The sequence below is a fragment of the Muscardinus avellanarius genome (genome assembly GCF_963383645.1).
Source record: "Muscardinus avellanarius genome assembly, chromosome: 9".
Classification (NCBI taxonomy): Eukaryota; Metazoa; Chordata; class Mammalia; order Rodentia; family Gliridae; genus Muscardinus; species Muscardinus avellanarius.
In genome coordinates this window covers 48,228,487-48,251,108 of record NC_137795.1, presented here as the reverse complement: position 1 = coordinate 48,251,108, position 22,622 = coordinate 48,228,487, and the positions used below count along the sequence as shown (strand labels likewise).

At 39.0% G+C, this 22,622-nt stretch overlaps 2 protein-coding genes across 3 annotated transcripts in view; one reads left to right on the top strand and one right to left on the bottom strand.

The window, feature by feature from the left end:
• Positions 1–608: 608 nt before the first annotated feature.
• PMPCB (peptidase, mitochondrial processing subunit beta) lies at positions 609–14,691 on the top strand (the record flags this gene model as incomplete). Its single annotated transcript, XM_080701117.1, has 13 exons — positions 609–719; positions 1,643–1,783; positions 2,764–2,850; positions 3,399–3,528; positions 4,727–4,925; positions 5,794–5,873; positions 8,324–8,436; positions 10,387–10,530; positions 12,028–12,188; positions 13,583–13,668; positions 13,946–14,034; positions 14,404–14,479; positions 14,570–14,691. 13 exons carry the CDS (start codon positions 609–611, stop codon positions 14,632–14,634), a joined length of 1,482 nt encoding a protein of 493 aa, XP_080557243.1. The 3' UTR covers positions 14,635–14,691.
• Positions 14,692–14,900: 209 nt separating this feature from the next.
• DNAJC2 (DnaJ heat shock protein family (Hsp40) member C2) overlaps positions 14,901–22,622 on the bottom strand; it is a gene marked incomplete at its 5' end in the record, with an annotated part of 36,003 nt that continues 28,281 nt past the window's right edge. The window contains 7 exons of one of the 2 annotated variants that reach the window (XM_080701886.1): positions 14,901–15,002; positions 15,324–15,478; positions 17,362–17,469; positions 17,584–17,684; positions 18,879–19,063; positions 21,042–21,111; positions 21,272–21,360. In XM_080701886.1, the coding sequence (XP_080558012.1) occupies positions 14,928–15,002; positions 15,324–15,478; positions 17,362–17,469; positions 17,584–17,684; positions 18,879–19,063; positions 21,042–21,111; positions 21,272–21,360 (783 nt within the window). In that variant the 3' untranslated portion in view covers positions 14,901–14,927. The remainder of the gene's footprint in view (positions 15,003–15,323; positions 15,479–17,361; positions 17,470–17,583; positions 17,685–18,878; positions 19,064–21,041; positions 21,112–21,271; positions 21,361–22,622) is intronic. The other variant, XM_080701887.1, reaches the window with a different exon arrangement.

Genomic DNA, 22,622 nt, shown 5'->3' with positions numbered 1-22,622 from the left:
CAGCGTCTCACTGAGTTGCAAAGGGCCTCACAAGTAGCTGAGGCTGTCCATGAACCCAGATCCTCCTGTCTCAGCTGGGATTACAAGCGTGCGCCACCACACCTGGCTGCCTCGGGTTACTTTTTTTTTTTTTTTTTGGGTGGTACTAGGGGTGGAACCCAGGGGCTTTCTACCTCTGGGCTATACTCCCAGACCTTTTTTTATATTTTATTTGGAAACAGGGTCTCACTAAGTTGCTGAAAGCCTCACTAAGTAGCTGAGGCTGGCTTCGAACCTGTGTGATCCTCCTGTCTCAGCCTCCCAAGCGCGGGGATTGCAAGCGTGCACCACCACGCCCTACTGTCGGGTTACTTTTAACTGCTTCACATTTGTGCCTTGTCCATCGAGGCCGATCGATAAAAGTAAGTGATGATACAGAGGCCTCTACGGATTCCCTAACTCGTGTTAAATGGTTTTGACCACTCAGCCCCAAACCCAGGTCTGAAATCCTTCCACGGTGGGTTCAAGGAGTGTTATTCCCGTTCTCGCCACAGGGTGGAGCTCGCGTCCGGCTCTGGGGCCTCGGGTCACGACCCCGGAAGCACATCTTTCATCCTGTCCCAGCAGAGATGGCGGCGGCGGTAGCGGCAGCGGCGGCCGGACGCGTGTTGTTGCCCGCGGCGCGGCGGCGGCTGTGGGGTTTCTCCCAGAGGCTCCTGGTCCGAGGCCCCGCGGGGAGGGTGAGCTTCTCTCCGCCCCGCCGAGCTTCGGCTCCGCGGGCCGGTCGCCGAGCCTGGACACCCCGGCCGCCGAGGCTCGTCCTAAAGTGCTGACCACCGAGAATGAAGTGGTTGCAAAGTAGGGGTAGCTAAGAAGAGAACTGGTTACCTCTGCTTCCGCCCGAGCTTCATCTTCAGCGGGGCTCCCACGAGCCTCGGGGTAGCTCGAGTAACATTTTGTCTACATTTGCATTTTTCTCCCGAGTGAGCTGACACCTTTCTCCAAAGGGATGCGGGATGTATACGGTGTATCTGTACATGTGTGGGTATAAAAAGAGAGAAGAACTGTTGTGAAGGGTGAATAGTCGATAGTCAGCCAGAGTGTGTCTGGAGCATCTGCCCTTCCTGTGTTCTCTTTCTTACCCTTTTCAAAACATTTTGCTTTTCTTTAACAATGATAACCCAATTTTCACTTCTTTGTTACATATAGGTTTTTATATTTTTCTTTCGTTTTTTAGTTTTTTCTTGCTTGTTTTCTCTATAATGAATGTGAAACATTACTAGGAGAGGTATTAGATTAAAATCTGTTTCTCTGGATAGTAGTAGTAACTGCTCATCTTCCCTGAAGAGAAGGGCACCTTTATCATGTTTCTACCTTTAAGAAAGAGAGTGATTGCTTAAGGAAGGTTTTTAGGCTAGGCAAAGGGATGGATTACAGTGGAACCAAAATTAAGGGGTAAAAAGTTATATTTTTGTTTTTATGTTGCTAGGGATGAAACTCCGAGTTTGTGCTTTAGGCATTCTACTACAGAGCTGTACCCCAGCCCAGCAAAGAGTATTTTGTACAGTGAGTCTGTTTGAGACAGAGTTAGTGTTCCAATTAACATTTAATACCAGAATAATAATGTCGTTTGCTTCCCTGTATTCCTTCTACCTCCAACTAGTCCTTGTATTTTGGAGGGATCAGATTGAGAAGTACACAGGCGGCTGCACAAGTTGTTCTGAATGTTCCTGAAACACGAGTAACGTGTTTGGAAAATGGACTCAGAGTGGCCTCGGAAGACTCTGGGCTCTCAACATGTACAGTAAGTGACTCAGACAAACTTTCCGTAGTGTTACTTCATTCAGAACAAAGCAGACTCTTTTTTTTTTTTTTTAATACCTTTAGTTCTTTATTTAGTGGTTAAGGTTATGAAACCTCCCAGTTAATATTTCTGTACCAGTGTATGTGTATCCTGTCTCATTGCCTACATTAGTTTCTTATAGATTCTTACTTTGTGTGTGGTACTGGGGGTGGAACCCAGGGACTTTTCTACCTCCGGGCTGTACTCCCAGATCTATTTTTTTATTCTTTATTTGGAAACAGGGTCTCACTAAGTTGCTGAGAACCTCAGTGATAGCTGAGTCTGGCTTCGAACCTGTGCGATCCTTCTGTCTCAGCCTCCCTCAAGCGCTGGGATTACAAGCGTGCGCCACCATGCCCAGCTTAGATTCTTTCTTATTATTAGTAGTATTGATAATAATTAAAGGGGTATATTGCTGGGCTACTTTATGCCAAATGCTTTTACATATTTATTTGATTTTTAGAACAATTCTTTGAAGTAGGCATTACCATCTGTTTTATAGTTGAAGAAGCAAGTTCAGAGAAGTTAAATGTCCAAGGTTACAGGGCTGACACAGAGATCTCAATCCAGAGAGAGAGAGAGAGAGAATGAGAATGAGTGTTTGTGTGTATGTGGTTGATGGTGCTAGCTATTGAACTCAGGGCCTTTGAGCCACATCTCCAGCACTCTCCTCATTTAATACCACCATTATTAATTGGCTGTAGTAATGAGTTAGGCTAATCTGAGTCCTTAGTGAAGCTTATAAGTAGATTACTTGTATTCCTCAGCAATAGCCTGATGGTCAAAAATTTTAGTTCCTAGAAATGAGCTGTCATTCATTCAGATCAAGAAAAAATTCTGAATGTTCAACTGGAAAGCATTTGTTAAAAAAAAAAAAAAAAGATCTACCTCCGGAAAAAAGAGGAAATTGCTCTACTTAATTGTCCCTTGATTGCATTAAGGTTGGGCTCTGGATTGATGCTGGAAGTCGATATGAAAATGAGAAGAATAATGGAACAGCTCACTTTCTGGAGCATATGGCTTTCAAGGCAAGTTGAAAGGCCTACTTTACAAAATGCATTCTCTTTAAATGGTAGTTAGTGCAAAGATTCATGCTTTGAAGGCAAGTGTTACTTCAGTAGTATGGCATGTTTTAGTTTTCTAGGGCAGTTTTTGCAGTAATTGCTGATAATTGCTTTGTAAAGTTGAAAGAAGGATTTTCTCTTGGGATGTAAAAGTTCTGTGAATGAATACTTTTTTTGGTAGTACTGGGGATTGAACCCAGGAGTGTTCTACCCCAGAGCTAGAGCTACATATGCTAGTCTTTTGTTATTTTGAAACAAGGTCTTGAGTGCAGATCTTGAACCTAAACCTTGATCCTCCTGGCTGAGCCTCCCAAGTATTGGGATTACAAGTGTGCACCAACACGCTTAGTTAGTAATAACATTTTTGAAGCTTAATGAACTTTAGAAACCAAATTTGTTCCTACATGAACGTGACATTGGCTTTTGTCCTCCAAGTTTATTAGATGACATGTTTAGACAAGATGAGGGGTAAAGTAAAGCATTATAATATGTTTTTCTTCTTTTGTTTCAAGGGCACCAAAAAACGATCCCAATTAGACCTGGAACTTGAGATTGAAAATATGGGTGCTCATCTCAATGCCTATACCTCCAGAGAGCAGACTGTGTATTATGCCAAAGCATTCTCTAAAGATTTACCAAGAGGTATTGTTATTATTTATATTGAAGGTATTATAATTTTCATGAGAGCTCAGAAATAAGTACTGTTTTTATATTTGTTGTAAAAGAGTAACTTACAGGTTACTCTCTTTTTGGCACATGCTTGTAATTCAATAACTTGGAGGCTAAGACAGGAGGATCACAGGTTTGTGGCTAGCCTCAGCTACTTTGTGAGACCACGTTTCAAAATAAAGAATAAAAAAATAGGGCTGGGGCTGTAGCTCAGAGGTAGAATGCTCCTGGGTCCAATTCCCAGTACTGCAAAAAAAAAAAAAAAAAAAAAAAACCCAAAAAACAGTAACTTACAGAAATATTTAATAAAATAAACCGGGTGAAGAGCAACTGTGCAACGGTTTTGTATTCTTTTCCTCCATGAGACAAATTATGTCAAATATTTACAGGCTATCAGACAGTGCAAATAGGGCTTTAACACTTGATTTAAACCTACTTCTTCCCAAGTCATAGTTGTGTAGTAAAATATTTTTAATCACTTTTATTCCTGGTTTGACGTAAAAACTATTGGTCTTAAGCAAAATAAAGGATCATTTATAAATATTTTTTGTGGAGCTGAAGATAATTAATAAAGATTATTAATGGTCAGTCAGGTCTGGTGGCACACAATTGTAATCCCAGCATTTGGGAGGCTGAGAGAGGAGAGTTGTGGTTTCGGATAGCCTCAGCTACTTAGTGGGGCCCTTTGCAACTCAGACTTCAAAATAAAGAATAAAAAATTGGGCTGGGGCATAGCTTGGAGGTAGAATGGTCCTGGGTTCCATTCCTAGTACCACAAAGATTATTATATTAATGTTTTTTCTTTTTTTTTTTCTGTGTGTGTGTGTGTGTGTGTGTGTGTGTGTGTGTGTGTGTGTGTGTTGTGGTACTGGGGATGGAACCCAGGGGCATTCTACCTCCAAGCTACACCCCTAATCCCAAGCGTGGGGATTACAAGCGTGCGCCACCATGCCTGGCTACATTTTTTATTTTAATACTGTCTTTTTAGTATATTGAATACATGGAAAAATTTTCTTCATTTTTAATTTTAGTACTATCTTTTTAATATATTAAATACATTTTTCGGGTTAGTCATTTAGTCACTATTATATGATGGTAATTGTCATGGTTTCTGGTGTTGATTTAAGTTAAAAATCTCAGCATTTCTGTTTATGTTTTTAATTTCTCTTAGCTGTAGAAATTCTTGCTGATATAATACAAAACAGCACACTGGGAGAAGCAGAAATTGAACGTGAACGTGGAGTAATCCTTAGAGAGATGCAGGAAGTTGAAACCAATTTACAAGAGGTTGTTTTTGATTATCTGCATGCCACAGCTTATCAAAATACTGCTCTTGGACGGACAATTTTGGGACCAACTGAAAATATCAAGTAGGTATAATTCTCACATTTAAAATTTTTGGACAAAACTTTCTGACATTAACAAACTTGTTTCAGCTCAGTGTTAGAGTACTTACCTAGCATGAATGAAACTGGGCTCAATCCCAAGTACCACACAAGAAATAAAAATATGTTTCAAAAGGTCATTTTCCCCCCAATAATTTGAATGAAATTGTAGTTAGCTACACTTTAACCTTACATAATTCCAAGTTGTCTGTGTTCATAGATACTTCTGGAATAAACAAGTAATGGTGTCACATCTGTCTTCCTTAATTTAAAAAATGTAGTTTTTTGATACTTGTATTTTTTTTTTTGTGTGTGTGTGGTACTGGGATTGAACCCAGGGCCATTCTACCTCCAAGCTACACCCTTCAGCGCTTTTTTATTTTTTGTTTTGAAACAAGGTCTTACTAGGTTGCTGAGAGCCTTGCTACATTATTGAGACTGTCCTTGAACCTGCAGTCCTCCCATCTTAGCATCTCAAATACTGGAATTACAGGTTTGCACCACCATGTCTGGGTTCTGCATCTTATACATCTTATTTCTGACTTTTTTTTTTGGTGGTACTGGGTGGGGTTCCTGGAAACCCTTCTACCTCCGGACTACATTCCCAGACCTATTTTATATTTTTTTTATTTTTGGAAACGGTTTCTTAAGCCAGTGTGGCTGGCTTCAAACCTGCGCGATCCTCCTGTCTTCACCTCCCAAGCTCGGGGATTACAAGCATGCGCCACCACGCCCGGCTTATGACTTTTTTTAACTCTTAGAATATCATTAAGGTTCGATTTGATTGTATGTAAATTATGTGAAGATTTGTGCTTTTTAATTTCTTTTTAAACTTGTTTTACTTTCTTTACAGATCTATAAATCGTAAGGATTTAGTGGATTATATAACCACACATTATAAGGGGCCAAGAATAGTGCTTGCTGCTGCTGGAGGTCAGTTAGTTTAAATTTCTATAAATGTTAAAAATAATTGTTGGAGTGGTGTGCTTATCAACATGATCCTATTGGGAGATATCCTAAGAGATTTTATTTACAGAGTGCATTGTTTAACTGTGTTGTGTTAGGGGAACATGGAGTGCTGGAATCAGTCTTTCCCTCTGCCTTCCCTCTTTTTGGCGGGTTCCATTGATAGAAAAACATGATGAAGCCGGGTGTGGTGGCGCACGCCTGTAATCCCAGCATTTGGGAGCCTGAAACCAGAGGATCGCGGTTCTCGGACAGCCTCAGCTACTTAAGCCCTCTACAACTTAGTGAGACCCTGTTTCAAAATAAAGAATAAAAAATAGTACAGGGGGTGTAGCTCGGAGGTCGAATGCTCCTGGGTTCCATCCCCAGACCTGCAAGGAAAAAAAAAAGTAAGGAACATAAGTGCATAAGTATTAATACTTAGTGGAATATATTTGCAAGACGAGGGCTACTGAGGGAACTGAGAGCTGGTTATACTTGGAAGTCAGTATTCTACAATTAGCACATCTCTTGAGATTGTAAATTGTTTCTTAAGAAGCAGCTTCCTTCTTGGTCAAGTGTGGAATGGGTTTGCTCATTCTTTGTTTTGTTCAATTGTTCACTTAATAGATCTGATTACGAAGAAGGGGAAGCATACAGGGAGTACAGGGAGCCATAAAAATATGTAATTTAAATTCAAACATACAGTTAGCATCAGATTTCTTTGGAGACAAATGTCAAGCTAGTTGATGAAAAAAAAATTCAGTCAGATTCTGCTAGATTTCTGGCAGTCTGAATTTAGGCCCACTCCACTATTACTGGTGGGATATGGTCACAAGGAGTTTTTAAGTTCATAGGTTCGTTTTGATGTTGTTGAAGTTGAGGTAGCTTGGTAAATGGTATGCTATAGGCTAATCAGCATTTTATGGCACATAAATGTTGATGTGTTTTATAAATGATGGCATCTTAAATTCAGTGAAATAGGCCATTTTCTGCTGATCTCTTCTGGTGTATATCTTAGCTACTGTCTTCAGGATATGTAACTTGCCAAATTGTTGCATTTAATCTTCACTATAGCCAGGTATGTTGGCGCACACCGGTAATCCCAGTACTTGGGGTGCTGAGACAGGAGGATCACAGTTTGAAGGCCAGCTTCAGCTACTGAGGCATGCACTCCCATGTCCAGCTGTACTTTCATGTTTTAAAATAATATTTAAGGAAATCTTTTGACAGTATTTTTAATCATGTTTACATTTGTAAGTTTACATTTGTATTTAAGAATCTTTGACTGAATCTATTTGAGTTCTAGATTTGGATAGGAAGGGATATAAAATCTAAGTTTTAGATGTAAAATAGTGAGCATGTCGATAGGAATATGCTCTGAACTTAGATGAAATTGTTTTGTTCCTGAATTGTGATGACAGAATTCAAAGAATGAAGCATATATGTATATCCACCTTTCTTTAAATAAGATGGAGCCCATATTTGTATTATTTTCTACTTTAATGAAGTGTTTTTTTGTTTTGTTTTGTTTTGTTTTGCTAGATTGCATCCTAGAACCTTTTATAATCTAACAGGACATTTTTTGTGTGTGCTAGAATTGAACCCAGGAGCATCTACTTCTGAGCAGCCCCATTTTACTTATTTTGAAACAGAGTCTCTCACTAAGTTGTAGAGGGCCTAGGTAGCCGAGGCTGGCTGTGATCACAGCTGAGGCTGCCATCCTCCCATCTCATCCTCCAGGTACCAGGGTTACAAGTGTGTACTACTGTACCCGGCTACAGGATTTTTTTTAGAAAGAAGTATTTTTAAGCTGATTCACTGTCTTTAGTTTTCTTTTCAATGTTGATGAAAACTGCCAGATGCTCTACAGAATGAGAAAGCTGTGTAACCCTAAGCCTTATTAGCACTAAGGAAATATTTACTCTTTTTTGGTGGTACCCAGGAGCACTCTACTCTGAACTACACCTCCAGCCATATTTTTTTTTTTTAATTTGAAACAGGGTCTCGCTAAGTTACCATATGCTGGTCTCTCAAACAGCGAGCCCCTCTCTCAGCCTCCCAAGTACTGGGATTACCTGGGTGTACCACTGTGCCTAGTGTGAGCCATTTACTATATTTTATTTTGGTAGTGATGATACTGGGGATTGAACCCAAGGGCATTCTTCTCTGAGTTATACCCTAGCCCTTTTTTATTTTTTGCTTTGAAACAGGCTCTCTCTAGATTGCTGAGGTCCTCAAACTATAATCTTTTCAGTCTCTTAGGTTCTGGGATTACAGGCATTTGCCATCATGCCTTGCCCATTTACTCTTAAATGACTTTTGTGTAATGTACATTCCTTCACTTACCACTTAGAATATTGTAATGCAAAGCATTGGCCTTTGACTTAGATTGTACTGCTGTTAAATATATATGAAAATATTTTCTTTCAATTTAGGTGTTTCCCATGATGAACTGCTTGAGTTAGCCAAGTTTCATTTTGGTGACTCTCTGTGCTCACACAAAGGAGAAATACCAGCTTTGCCTCCCTGCAAATTCACAGGAAGTGAGGTAGGGCAAACCTCCTAGCGTACAAAATGTGCATATTGCCTTTTCTTTTCTTCAGTACTGGGAATTGAACTCCAGGCCTTGTGTGTACTAGGCAATTCATTTAAAAACCATAGTTAAAGACCCTTTTTATTTTGATATAGGGTCCCGGTAAATTTCCCAGGCTGGCTGAAAATTTGTAGTCCTCCTGCTTCAGCTTCCTAAGTAGCTGGGATTATGGGTCATGTACCACAACTGGCAAAATGTATATATTTCTTTTTGTTTTTTTATTTTGTTTTTTTTAAATTTTTTGGTGTGGAACTGGGGATGGGACCTAGGGGCATTCTACCTCCAAGCTACACCCCCAGCCCTATTTTTTTACTCTTTTTTTTTTTTTTTTTTTTTTTTTGGTGGGTCTGGGGATGGATCCAGAGGCATTTGACCTCCAAGCTACACCCCCTGCCCAATTTTTTATTCTTTATTTTGAAGCAGCGTCTCACTGAGTTGCGAAGGGCCTCACTAAGTAGCTGAGGCTATCCGCGAACCTCATTCCTCCGGTCTCAGACTCCCAAATGCTGGGATTACAAAGGTGCGCCATCATGCCCGGCTTTTTTCTTTATTTTTGAAGCAGGGTCTCACTAAGTTGCAGAGGGTCTCACTAAGTAGCTGAGGCTGGCTGTGAACCTGTGATCCTCTTGTCTCAGCCTCCCAAGTAATGGGATTACAAGCCTGTGTCACCATGCCTGGCTACAAAATGTATGTATTTCTAATAGTTGGAAGAAATTTAAAGCAAAATATAGAAAAGAGGAAGCTAAAAGGTTAGCCTCTGCAACCCTGTTTCAAAAATTTTAAATGGGCTGGGCATGGTGGCAGACACTTGTAATCCCAGCGCTTGGGACTGAGACAGGATGATCACACAGGTTCGAAGCTAGCCTCAGCTACTTTGTGAGACCCTGTTTCCAAAATATATATATATGTCTGGGAGTATAGCCCGGAGGTAGAATAAAAAATTAAAAATAGGGCTGGGGTTTTAGCTCAGAGATAGAATGCCCCTGAGTTCAATCCCCAGTATTGCAAAAGTGGGGAGAGGGAGGGAGAACATGGGTTTATTTGCTTACATTTTTTCCTATTCCTTATTATTATTTGGTACTAGGAATTGAACCTAGGAACATTCTACCTCCTAGCTGCATCCCCAGACCTTTTTATCATGTTGAAACAGGATCTCACTGTTGTTTAGTCAGGCCTTGAATCTGCCAGAGATCCTTCTTTCTCAGCCTCCATGGGACTGGAACTGTGGGTGTGTGCCACCATACCCAGCCTATTCCATATCATCTAACTACCTGTTTTTCTTTCCTGAGGAAGCATGGTTTTATGAGCAATGTTATAATTTGGTCTTTTTGTGCTTTTTTCTATGGCACTATGCCAGTTTGTATATGGTAAGGTATAAAAAGAACCTTTTAATTAAAAGACCCCAACTTTTTACTTATACATCAGGTTTGCTGTGCACAGTGCATTTGTGGGGGTATCTGTTGAGCCAGAACTTGTGGGAGTATGCTACTAGTCAGCTATGGCTTTAAGCCCCATTAGTTTGCCACAGTAAGGATATGCTCAAAGGAGGTAGTATCTGTAAAGAGGTCTGATGTTGGCAATACATAAATAAACCTAGAAGGTCATTATTAGTTTAAATGCACATAGAAAATTTTAGATTGACAAAGGGTGGTATCTGCCAGTGAAAGGATGCAATCCTTTTTGACTAGGTTGGCCATGTGGTGATGTGTAGTATGGAGATCTTTAGCTGGAGATCTCTGGGTGAAAGTTATTCCTTAACTCATGAAATTCTTCCAAACTACATTGTATTAAGGCCTGATTGATAGTTAAAAACAAGAGTGTCGTGGTAAGCATTTTTACTTTACCGATGAGGCTGGTGATAAATCTCTTAACCAGAGGTTTTTCATTTTTTTTAAATCCTACTAGATTCGGGTGAGGGATGATAAGATGCCTTTGGCACACCTTGCAATAGCAGTTGAAGCGGTTGGTTGGGCACATCCAGATACAATCTGTCTTATGGTTGCAAACACACTGATTGGCAACTGGGATCGTTCTTTTGGAGGAGGAATGGTAAGTGATTTTTAACTTACCATAATAACTGGAAGATTATCATTTTTAACTTACCATAATAACTGGAAGATTATCATTTTTAACTTACCATAATAACTGGAAGATTATCATATTTTTCTTTCTTTTTTTGAGGGTGCTGGAGATTAAATTGAGGGACATTCTACCCCCAAGTGACACCCCCCAGTCCTGTTTTAGTTGTTTGGAAACAGTCTCTCTAGAGACTGAGAATTGCTGAGAATTGCTAAGTTGCTGAGGCTGTCATTGAACCTGTGCGATACTCCTGTCTCAGCCTCCCAAGTACTAGGATTACAGGCGTACAACATGCCCAGCCAGGTTCATGGTTTTCTAAATATAAATTCCTTTTAGAAACTGATCTACAAAAACAAAACAACAGAACCAAAAATAAAAGAACTTTCCATTTGGAATTTTTATACTATGACTTTTAAAATATAAACTGATCCTGGATGGCATCTGGACCAAAAAAATTTTTTTGCTGTTCATTAATCAGATAATTTGCGAAATAAGGACAGAATTAATAATTACTATGATGATAATAATAATGGTAGTTAACTATATAATAGTTATTGCAGTTGAGTGTCGTGGTGCATGTCTGTAATTCCACTACTTAGGAATCACAGGTTTGAGGCCAGCCTCAGAAACTTAGCTAGACCCTGTTTCAAAATAAAAAAAAACAAAAGGGCTAAAAAGTTATTGCAGTAAATATGTACTAGTATTATATTGATGTTTTTATCATAATTATAATAGTATTGCAGTGATGTAAAAGTTTTTTTTTTTGGTGGTACTGGGCAAGGAACCCAGGGTCATTGTTCCTCCGAGCTACACCCCCAGCCCTATTTTTTAGTCTTTTTAATTTTTATTACTTTTTGGTGGTACTGGGGTTCCTGGAAGCCCTTCTACCTCCGGGCTACACTCCCAGACCTATTTTATATTATTGAAACAGGGTCTCTTACACCAGAGTGGCTGGCTTCGAACCTGCGCAATCCTCCTGTCTCTGCCTCCTAAGCGCGGGGATTACAAGCGTGCACCACCACGCCCAGCTTGTCTTTTTTATTTTTGAAACAGGATCTCATTGAGTTGTGAAGGGCCTTGCTAAGTAGCTGAGGCTGTCTGCGAACCTCTATCCCCCAGTCTTTGCCTCCCAAATGTTGGGATTACAAGTGTACACCACCACACCCGGCCTTGTTTTTTTTTTTTTAATTAGTGTGCACAAAAGAATTTAGGGGCTACTTCTACATTTAATTACAAGGATTCACTGCTTTTATATTCCACATTGGGCCAAATGAGCATAATTCTTAGTGTTACTGAATTTGAATAATTATATGAATTTATTTGTATTTATATTATTTATTATATTGAAATTATTTACATGTTGCTTAGAAAACAGCCTCTTGGGGCATTCACTGTTTGCCAAGTTTCTAATTTTTCTTATTGGGACATGTGTAACTGAAATTCTTTGGACTGTTATTTTCCCTACAGAATTTGTCTAGCAAGCTGGCTCAGCTAACTTGTCATGGTAATCTTTGCCATAGCTTCCAGTCTTTCAACACTTCTTACACAGATACAGGATTATGGGGACTCTATATGGTTTGTGAACCAGCCACAATCGCAGATATGCTACACGTTGTTCAAAAGGAATGGTGAGCAAAATGACTTTTAAACAGTTTAAATACAACCTAGGATTCATATTTTAGGCCAGTTTCCTTCTTATACTTTGTGATTACTTTGTTACAGCAATTTTAGCTTTTAAAAAAGCAGTAGCAGTGATTGTCATGTTTTAAGATTACAGATAGTTTCATATGTCCTATGTGAAGCTCTTTTATACTATAAAAAGTTTTTAATCTTTTTTTTTTTTTCCTTTTTGGTAATGGGAATTGAACCTGGGAGCATTCGACCTCTGAGCTATACCTCCAGTGTTTTTTATTTATTTTTTGTGGTACTGGTGATTGAACTTGAGGGGCATTCTATTCCAGAGTTTTGTTTTGTTTCGGTTTTTTTTTTTTTTTTTTGGTGGTACTGGAGTTCCTGGAAACCCTTCTACTTCTGGGCTATGCTCCCAAACTTATTTTATACTTTTTTTTATTTGGAAACAGGGTCTCCTAAGATAGCAGGGCTGGCTTTGAACTTGTGCAATCCTGTTTCTGCCTCCCAAGCGCGGGGATTACAAGCGTGTGCCACCATGCTTGGCTCTATTCCAGTTATACCTCTAAACCTTAGTTGTTTTGAAACAAGGCCTTGCTAGGTTGCTGAGGCAGTTCTTGAGCCTACAATCCTCCTGTCTCATAGCCTCCCAAGTATTGGAATTAGTTATATACCACCAAGTCTGGTTTCCTTTTTATTTTTAACTAGGGTCTCACTAAATTGTTAAGGGCCTCTCTAAGTTGCTGAGACTATCCTTGAACCTACAATCTTTCTGTCTCAGCCTCCCAAGTACTAGGACAACAGTAGTGCACCACCATGCCTGGCTTACTTACTTGTGTGTGTGTTAACTGGGATTGAACCCAGGGGCATTCTACATCTGAGACACACCTATAACCCTATTTTATTTTTATTTTGAAACAGGGTCTTGCTAGATTGATGAGTCTTACTAGTTCCTGAGGCTATCCTTGAACCTGCAGTCTCCGTCTCAGCCTCCTAAGTACTGGGACTGGGATTACAAGCGTGTGCTACTGCACCCGGCTTGCCTCTACTATTCTTAAAGTAGCTTATATTACTCTATATCTCATCAACTGGGATTTGATTATTAATTATTAGGTTTAAGTTAGACTCAATGGATTCTCTTGAAAAACCAATGAATAGTGACCTATCCCCTGGGATATCAGACCCTAACAGTGTTGTAATAGCTGGGAAAATAATCAGTATTATTTTTAGCTTTTGCTTAGCAGTAGGATTATGAAAAAGTTCAGCTTTCTACTAAGTTGAAATCATAACCACTTATATTGTATGGTATATTTGGAATTGTCTCTCTTTAGGTCATTAACCGATAAATAGCATTTTCTAACTATAATAGCAGTTTCCAAACTTTTTTTTTAAGGATGCGACTCTGTACGAGTGTCACTGAGAGTGAAGTTGCACGAGCCAAAAATCTTCTGAAAACAAACATGTTGTTGCAGCTCGATGGTAAGAATAAAGACAAGCTGGGCATGGTAGTGCACACCTGTAATCTGAGACAGGAAGGTTTGAGGCCAACCTCAGCCACTTAAGACTGTTTCAAAATAAAAAGAGCTGGGCGTGTACCTTGGAGGTAGAAGACCACACTGAATTGTGGATGTACCTCAGTGGTAGGGTATTTACCTTGAGTGTCCAATCCTGTATTTGACCCCAGTACCTTTAACATCCATCTTCATATGGTTGATATGCATACTCTAATACTTAGCTTTCCTTTCTCTTTAACCAGGTTCAACACCAATTTGTGAAGATATTGGTAGGCAGATGTTGTGCTATAATAGAAGAATTCCCATCCCTGAGCTTGAAGCAAGAATTGATGTAAGTAGTCCTTAGAAATTATTTTATATTAGTTATTATTGGGTTTTATATAAAAATATCATGTTATAAAGTGAAAATAAGCTGGGTGTAGTGGATGTACCTATAATATAGTACTTGGGAGGTTGAGACAGGAGGATTGCAGGTTTGAGCTCAACCTCAGCAGCCTACTGAGACCCTGTCTAAAAATAAAAAAGGGCTGAGGGTGTGGCTCAGAGGTAGAATGCTCCGGGGTTCAATCTCCAGCACACACAAAAAAAAACAAAAGTTGCAAATATGTACCTTAAATTTTACTTTAGTTTTTAGAAGTTCTAAGTATAAAACTTGTCTTTACTTTAAAAATCTCTGAATGATAGTATTTCCCTACTTCAGGCTGTGAATGCTGAGACAGTTCGAGAAGTATGTACCAAATATATTTACGATAAAAGTCCAGCTATTGCTGCAGTTGGTAAGCCTGGCTCTTTTTCTCCTATGCAGAAAGTTGACCAAGTACTTTGCTTTTAATTCAGTTTTAACAGTCTTCTTTTTAATCCCATAGGTCCTATTGAGCAGCTACCAGATTTTAACCAAATTCGCAGTAACATGTGCTGGCTTCGTGATTAAAATGTGAATAATCAAAGTATTTTAAACATATTTATAATCTGCAACTTTTAAGCTGTCAATCCCTAAAGGGTAAAAAATTTAAAAAAAGAATGTATTTGTAGATTTGAAATAAATACTGTGTTATACTTTCAAAGGACAAGAGTACCACCCTGATGGACTGTTTAATAGTCAACTTGAGAAACTGTTGGAAGAAGCAGTTTCAAATTACCATAAATATAATTCTGAAAATGAAAGTTGTACAGTATTTTCAGTTTTATTATAAAAACGCACACACAACGAAGATTGTCACTACGTCACTTCTTGGCTCTACTTGCATGTAGCACTTGCTCTTGAGCAGCTTTCTTTGCTTTTACCATCTCGACAAGCTCCTAGGAGAAAGGTGATCAGCTGTCAGTTTAAAAATATATGTATCCAGTATGGCACAAATATATGAATAACTTACATTGGATAAATGTAAAGATTAAGACAGTAATGAGGCTGACTTCATTAACTGCCAGGGCTAGAAGATTGGTCGATTGAATTCAGGGGTCTTACTAAGTTGTAATAATTTTGACCCACTCACTATTGTAGTATTGAAGTAGGCACAATAATATTATTACCCACTTAATAGACAAAAAATTAAATGTTATTAACTTATTCTAAAATAAGTTAGAATTTAAATTAGAGTATATAAACTAAAAGTTTATAACCTTATATCGTTTCATGCAGTCCTTCTTTGTCCTGCCAGGAACTGCTTCAGCTATTTTTTCCCATCTTTCAGGTGTATTTACTGGGTACGTTTTCAAAGCTTGTTCTAAAAGCTTCTGTTCTTCTGTTGTCCATGGGGTGAAATCTGTGCATGGACCTATTAAAGAAAAAAATTTTTTTTTGGAAACTTTACCTGGCCGGGTGTGGTGGCCGGGTGTGGTGGCGCATGCTTGCAATCCCCACGCTTGGGAGGCAGAGACAGGAGGATCGCACAGGTTCGAAGCCAGCCGTGCTGGCTTAGGAGACCCTGTTTCCAAATAAAAAATGTAAAAATAGGTCTGGGAGTGTAGCCAGGAGGTAGAAGGGCTTCCAGGAACCCCAGTACCACCCAAAAAAAAAAAAAAAAAAAAAAAAGAAAGAAAGAAAACTCTTTGCCTGACTGTAGAAAACTGCCTTGGAACCCCTTCCCAGGCGAATCTCTCTTGGTGCATAGGCATCTAATTTCAGAAGTGATAAACCTCTAAGTGCTAATAATGAATGAAAAAACTTTGTTTAGCTGGCATAAGAGACCCTGTTTCCAAATAAGTCTGGAAGTGTAGCTCGGGGGTGGAAGGCCCCTAGGTTCCATCCCCAGTACCACAAAAAAAAAAAAAAAAAAAAAAAAAAAAAAAAAAACCTTCTGGAGGAGTGTTTGAAACTTCTCCTTTGTTACTCATCTTCATTAAAAAGCCCAAATAATGCCTAACTTAAACACAACATCCCAGATTTTGCAAACCCAGAACCCCAACTCCCCAAAGAACATTGTTAAGTTTCTTCTATTTTCCAACCCTAAAATTGTGGATAATCAGTCTTTAGAAAACAATGATAACTTTTACAAAGCCAAATCTATTAATCCAGAAATACTTGGAATGATGATCTGGAAAGCACATCCAAAATTAGTTTTAGCAATGAAAGGATTTGTGGTTCACAAATACTCTAAATGAAACATTTTTCAAGCATTTTGTCATAGTTAAAAACAAATCAATATCACATCCTCAAACATACACACACATGAACAAAATATCACAAGTAATATTCACCTTCTAATAGGTGTAATGCTTCCTGATATTTTCTGTACATGATCCACCAAACTGATTTTATGATCTAATTATGGTTCATGATTTGTTATTTGAAAAACACTGGCTCAGAGTTACCAAAATTTGCTAGAATATACTCAAGACAATGATAGCACCCTAATACTTTCTAACTTTTTATTTGAAATACTCTCAGGAGAGTAGAAAATACCTGTATACTCTACGGAGATTGTCCAAATGTAACATTTTACCATACTTTCTTTTTTTCATTCTATATATACAGATGTATGTTCTGAACCATCCGAGACTAATATCTAGACAATGATACCTTCTCTTCTTTTTTTCTTTTTTCTTTTTTTTTTTTGTGTGCAGTACTGGGGTGAAACCCAGGGGCATTCTACCTCCGAGCTACACCCCCAGTCCTTCTTTTATTCTTTATTTTGAAACAGGGTCTCACTGAGTTGCAGAGGGCTACTAAGTAGCCGAGGCTGTTCCTGAATCTGATCTTCCTGTCTCAGCCTCCCAAATGCTGGGATTACAAGCATGTGCCACCATGCCTGGCTTAATAATACCTCTTTACTACTAAATAGTTCAATGTTTCTCCTCAAAAACAAGAATTTTTTTTCACAACTACAGTGCATTTTTCAAAATAAGGAAACTAACTTTGATAAAGTGCTATTATTTTTTCAACTTTCCTAATAATACTATCTAACAGTGATTTGTAGTACCTGGTGAGCAAGCAGAGCTCCTTTCTCTAATGGTACCTTAAAGGAAGAACTGCAATTTTCAACTATTAATGAATAGGTACATTAATGTGTGACTGACCTGAAAATGCTTGTTTTACATCTTCTAGTCTGCTAAACATCTTATTTTCCTATTGTTCTGAATTTAGGCCCCAGGTCTATGTATCCTCAAGTAGCCTGGAGTAATGGCTATCATTTTTTACTTCTAGAAAAATAAAATTTACCTTCAAATCGTTCTGAAGGTGTTGCATTATCTGCTTGAGGTACTGCTCCATGTTCTTTTTTAAATTTATCAAAAGCCTTCTTGTTTATGTCATCTTTTTGATGAGGGTCTGGGAAGTGGAAAAAAATTAATACATTAACCAGATCTTAGACATTAAACTGCATAAATTAATTAAAAATATATACACATGGTATCACATTGGTTTCTCAAACCTGTAACTCACCAAGTTTCTGAAGACTTTTTGCTTTGCTAATAACATCTTTGGCAGTTCTTTTGACACCAGAAGATGAATGTATGTTCATGTAATTAGCAATAACTTCCCATCTAGAGCAACCAGTACAAGAGTTTAATATTATTAAGGAAAAACAAAACTGGCAAATACCATTCCACTTTTACTGCAGAAGGGTTAGTTATAAAATTTAGGGCAAATAGACAATACTAACACCCCGAGGGGTGGATGCTGAAACAAAGCATAGATATATAAAAGATTGCAAATTTGCCATTGTGCCTTTTACTTAAAGAAGGTATATTTCCAGGAGTCACTGAGTAATTTTTCTTTCTTTCTGAAAAGGGAGCTTTAAGCTGGATGTGGTGATGCATGCTTATAATCCCAGCATCTGGGAGGCTGAGACAGGAGGACCGAGGTTTTAGGGCAGCCTCAGCTACTACTTAGTGAGGCCCTTTAAAACTCAGTGAGACTGTTTCAAAATAAAGAATAAAAATAGGGCTGGGTGTGTAGCACAGAGGTAGAAAGTCCCTGGGTTCCATGCCCAATACCGCAAAAATAAATAATAAATAAATAAATAAATATTGAAAGAAAGGAAAGAAAAGGGAGCTTTAAAGTAAAATCTGGGAACCTCTGATTTATAGAATGGACTCTAAACTGTGGTGGTGTAATTATGCTTTTACTTTACATTGCTATTGCTTTGACTATAGTTGTTTTTCCTATGTTGAAATCAAATAAATATAATACTGGTTGGTTTTAAGTTTGTAAAAAATCTTATAGAGTCTGTGCACAAGTCAACAGAAACAGAACCACTCATTTGTGTATACTTCCAATTAACACACATTTAAGAAAAGGAGAGATGACTAAAAACAGGAGGAGGAAGGCTGGCTCTCCAAGTTTTCTTTGAGTTCTGTACCTAGACTTTGACTCTGGTGTGAGGTGAGAAGCAACAAAGAACAAAGGAATCTACTGGACACGAGCTAGACCTCAGCACAAACCATGACTGGAAGAAGCCAAGATAGCAGTTAAGATGCAATTCTCATGATTTTCAGTTTACTGAGCAACCGATAAAGTCTCTTGCTGTATGTATTGGTATAATGCATAAGATCAGCAGGTTCAAAATGCACCTTGCTTTCCACTTTCTCTAAGGCACAGAATTTCATGGAAGATGGCCTTTATATATTCAAGTTTATCTCTGCAAGCTATGCTATAATCACTGCTGCTATTTGGGTGTTTCTCTGCATCTTCAGGAGCCAATATGTGTTGAAGAAATGTTTTATGAAAACCAGTACCTCGAATTCGTTCCAGCTGGGAAGAGATTCACAGCTTTAATTAGTAATTGCAGATCATCTTCCGACCAGTTTTTACTGCTGCTTCCACCTCCGCCAGCTGACTTCTCTGCATTCTTAGATGCTTGTCGCATACGAGCCTCAGCTTCCTCTTTCTCTTTTCTAATCTGTTCATTTACTTCTTCTATCTACACAAATGTTATAGGTAAGTCAGGGACTTAGAGCATCTTGCTAACTGTAAATATACTCCCTTTCTGGTCAAACTATGTGATCCTCAACTCAGTGGTAGCAGCTTTTCGAAAACTCAAACTTCTAGGCTACATAGGTCAGCTTGAAGAACCAAGAGCCACCCATAGCCTGACCTGCTCTGTGCTCATAGCATGAGGTTTCTATAGACCAGGGACACTAATTGGCAAGCCAGTGGTCTCTGGGTTATTCACACACCAGGCTAAGTCTAATCTCTCTCTTTAAGCTACATTCATTCTTAGTGGATAACCTCATTTATCCACAACAAAAAGACAAAAGACACAGGAAAAAGGTCTCTGCTCTATCTTAATTCTACTGTTCATTTTATTCCACTTTCAAGTAAGCACACACACAAAACCCCTTGACTTGACCTTGATGCTTCTGTCAGCTATTACCATAGTCATCTTTGCTTTATTTCTGCTCTACTCCATGAGAACCAGTCAAATCACTGTTATTCTAACTTTGAAAAAATTTTCCTGATTCCCATCTTTCAGTCCATATCCTCAGTGAGACAACTAGTAACTTTGTATCTGTCCACTAAAGCCAGATAATTAGTAAGATACTGAACTGTCTGCTACTCAAAAGATCTTGAAGTAATGGAAACTGGTCATGACATTAAAAAACCTGCTTATTCCTCCCCATAACATTCCACTCTTACCTATTTTACAGTTTATGCTGTTTCTTTACTTCATTTTAACACTGTCTTTCTCCTAAGGTGGTTCAAGTTCAAAGCTTCCACTGAGTCTTCCCTGACTGTTCAGATGCAGGCTTGGCCCTTCCTATCTAATGACAGTATTTAGTGTAAGCCCTTTTTTTGGTTCTCAAGCTTTTCTTTTCAGCATTAACTCTTCCTGAACTCCTTTATGGCAACAAAAACATTAGGCTTTTCTCCAAAATCACCTAGGCATAGTGCTTTAGATAGATAATAATATTTGTTGAACTGAATTCAATTTATGGGCATAATTCTTATTTGAAATAAAAGGTGTAAGCCGGGCGTGGTGGCGCACGCTTGTAATCCCCGAGCTTGGGAGGTGGAGACAGGAGGATCACGCTGGTTCGAAGCCAGGTGCGCTGGCTTAAGAGACCCTGTTTCCACATAAAAGAGTTAAAAAAATAGGTCTGGGAGTGTAGCCCGTGGGAGTGTATCCCAGAGGTAGAAGGGCTCCAGGAACCCCAGTACCACCAAAAAAAAAAGAAATAAAAGGTGTTCTCTTTTTGCTCAAAAGGCTCTCCCATGAAAGGGAATAATCAAACAGTTATTTTATAAAAACTATGATGGTTACATACCACAAATCATTAACACTATAAATGGCAAAAGAAACATTAAATCCTATTTAAGAGTTGGGCATGGTGACACACGCTTGTAATCTCAGTACTTGGGAGGCTGAGACAGGAGGATCTGGGTTCTCAGGAGGATCCGGGTTCTCAGCCAGCCTCACCTACTTAGGCCCTTTGCAGCTCAGTGAGACCATTTCCAAATAAGAATAAAAAATCAGGCTGGAGGTATAACTTGGAGGTAGAATGCCCCTGGGTTCAATTCCCACCACCACAATGAAAAAGAGTCCAATTTAAGCCAGCCATGGTGGTGCATGTAAGTAATCTCAGTACTTGGGAGAGGGAAAAAGGAGGACTGCAGGTTCATGGCCAACACAAAAATCTTAGCAAGGCCCTTTACAACCTTGTGAAACTGTTTCAAATGAGATAGGGCTGGGGATATAGTTCAGAAGTAGGTTCAATCCCCAGTGCCATAAATAAATGAATAAATCCAATTTAAATCAATATCACTATATATAAACATACTGGGAAACACAAAGAAAAATCACACACTTTCCTCTAAGTAGTCCATTTACTAGGTGGAGAAATAGTGGGGTAAAATAACTAAGTGTAAATAGAAGTAAAAATGATGTGTTCTTCTCTTACCTGTTGTTCCAGAGCAGCCTTTCCTACTTCTTTTGTACATGATGTGAGTGTTTCATTCAAGCACTGTAAGCTAAAGAAAGAAGGATGAGGGGTGGGGGTTTAGCCCGATGGTAGAGCACATGACACATGAAGCAGGGGGTTTAATTCTCCAATACCACAAAAAAGGAAGGGAGGGACTGAACTTTATTCTAAGACCTCGAAAAAGACTTCAATGGCAGTTCCATGTTTACCTTGCTAGTTCAAGCCGATCACAAAGTTTTTCCACTTCTTCCATCATTTTAACCCGTTCTGCCTCGTTGTCTGAAAAGTGATTCCAGGTCTAAAACCACAACACAAATATTTCTATTTTATATCTATGATACTCAAAAGTAATTTCAAATACAGCATCACCATGACCATAAGCATAAGCTTCCCAGAGGTTCTTGATGTGAATGTACACAGTGTCCTTGTGTCCATCTCCAGTTGCACTGACAATGTACCTCCAAGGGCTCTCTCAGCCCAGCTTGCAATAAAGGGCATTATACCAAGCATGGATAGGGGAACAAACAGAAGATGGTGCAAAATGCTTCTGGATGTTATGAGAGTCAGAATGATTCCACAGAGTACTATTTAAAGAACAAGAAATTCTGTATGACTCAGCTGCCTGTTCTACCTAGTATGTGTTGAATTAGAAAATCTACTGGAAAACTAAAATATGAAATTAAAAAAAGATTCTAATATGGTATGCTAAGAAACTGCAAGCATTAGCAAAGATTCTAATCAAGGATTATGCTCAGAATAGAAAAGCAATGATGTAGCCGAAATACAAGAAGTAATTGAAAAATACTTGTTGTGCTTTAAAGGCCGCTGCTGGCACATATCCCCTTCCTTCCTTCTGGCTTCTTTCATTCATGTGACTTGGCTCTCACTAACTCCCAATGCTCTTTTAGCCCCTGACACCTCCCAAGACATCCAAAAGTACCCTAAGTACTGGTGTTTGCCAGGGTCCCACCTTCCACCCCTTCACTGTATTCTCACCCAGGCTCTCATCCACCTGCATAGTTTCTAGATCAATAAAGATGTGGAAGATTCTGTGATAATGCAGCTACTGAACTCTCTAGACGTGTACATCCAGAGTATCTCCATCTGAGTGTCCCAAAAGGCTTTACATGTCCTAGATTAAATATTTTACTTCTGACTTTTCTTCATCTTCTATCTTCTATTTCAATGAAAGCTACCCTCATTCATCTAGTACTTCATGTAAGAAACCAAGGCACCTCACTAAGGCACATGTAAACTTCATTCTAGCCAGGCATGGTGGCGCACGCTTGTAATCCCAGCATTCGGGAGGCTGAGACTGGAGGATCACAGTTCACGGACAGCCTCAGCTACTTAGTGAGGCCCTCTGCAACTCAATGAGACCCAGTTTCAAAATAAAGAATAAAAAATAGGGCAGCGGGTGTAGCTCGGAGGTCAAATGCCCCTGAGTTCCATCCCCAGACCCGCAAACAAACAAAACAAAAACCCCCCTTATTCTTCCCTTACTGCATCCATCACACAATCAGTCCCAACAGGCAGCCTACTGTACTTCCTAAATATCTC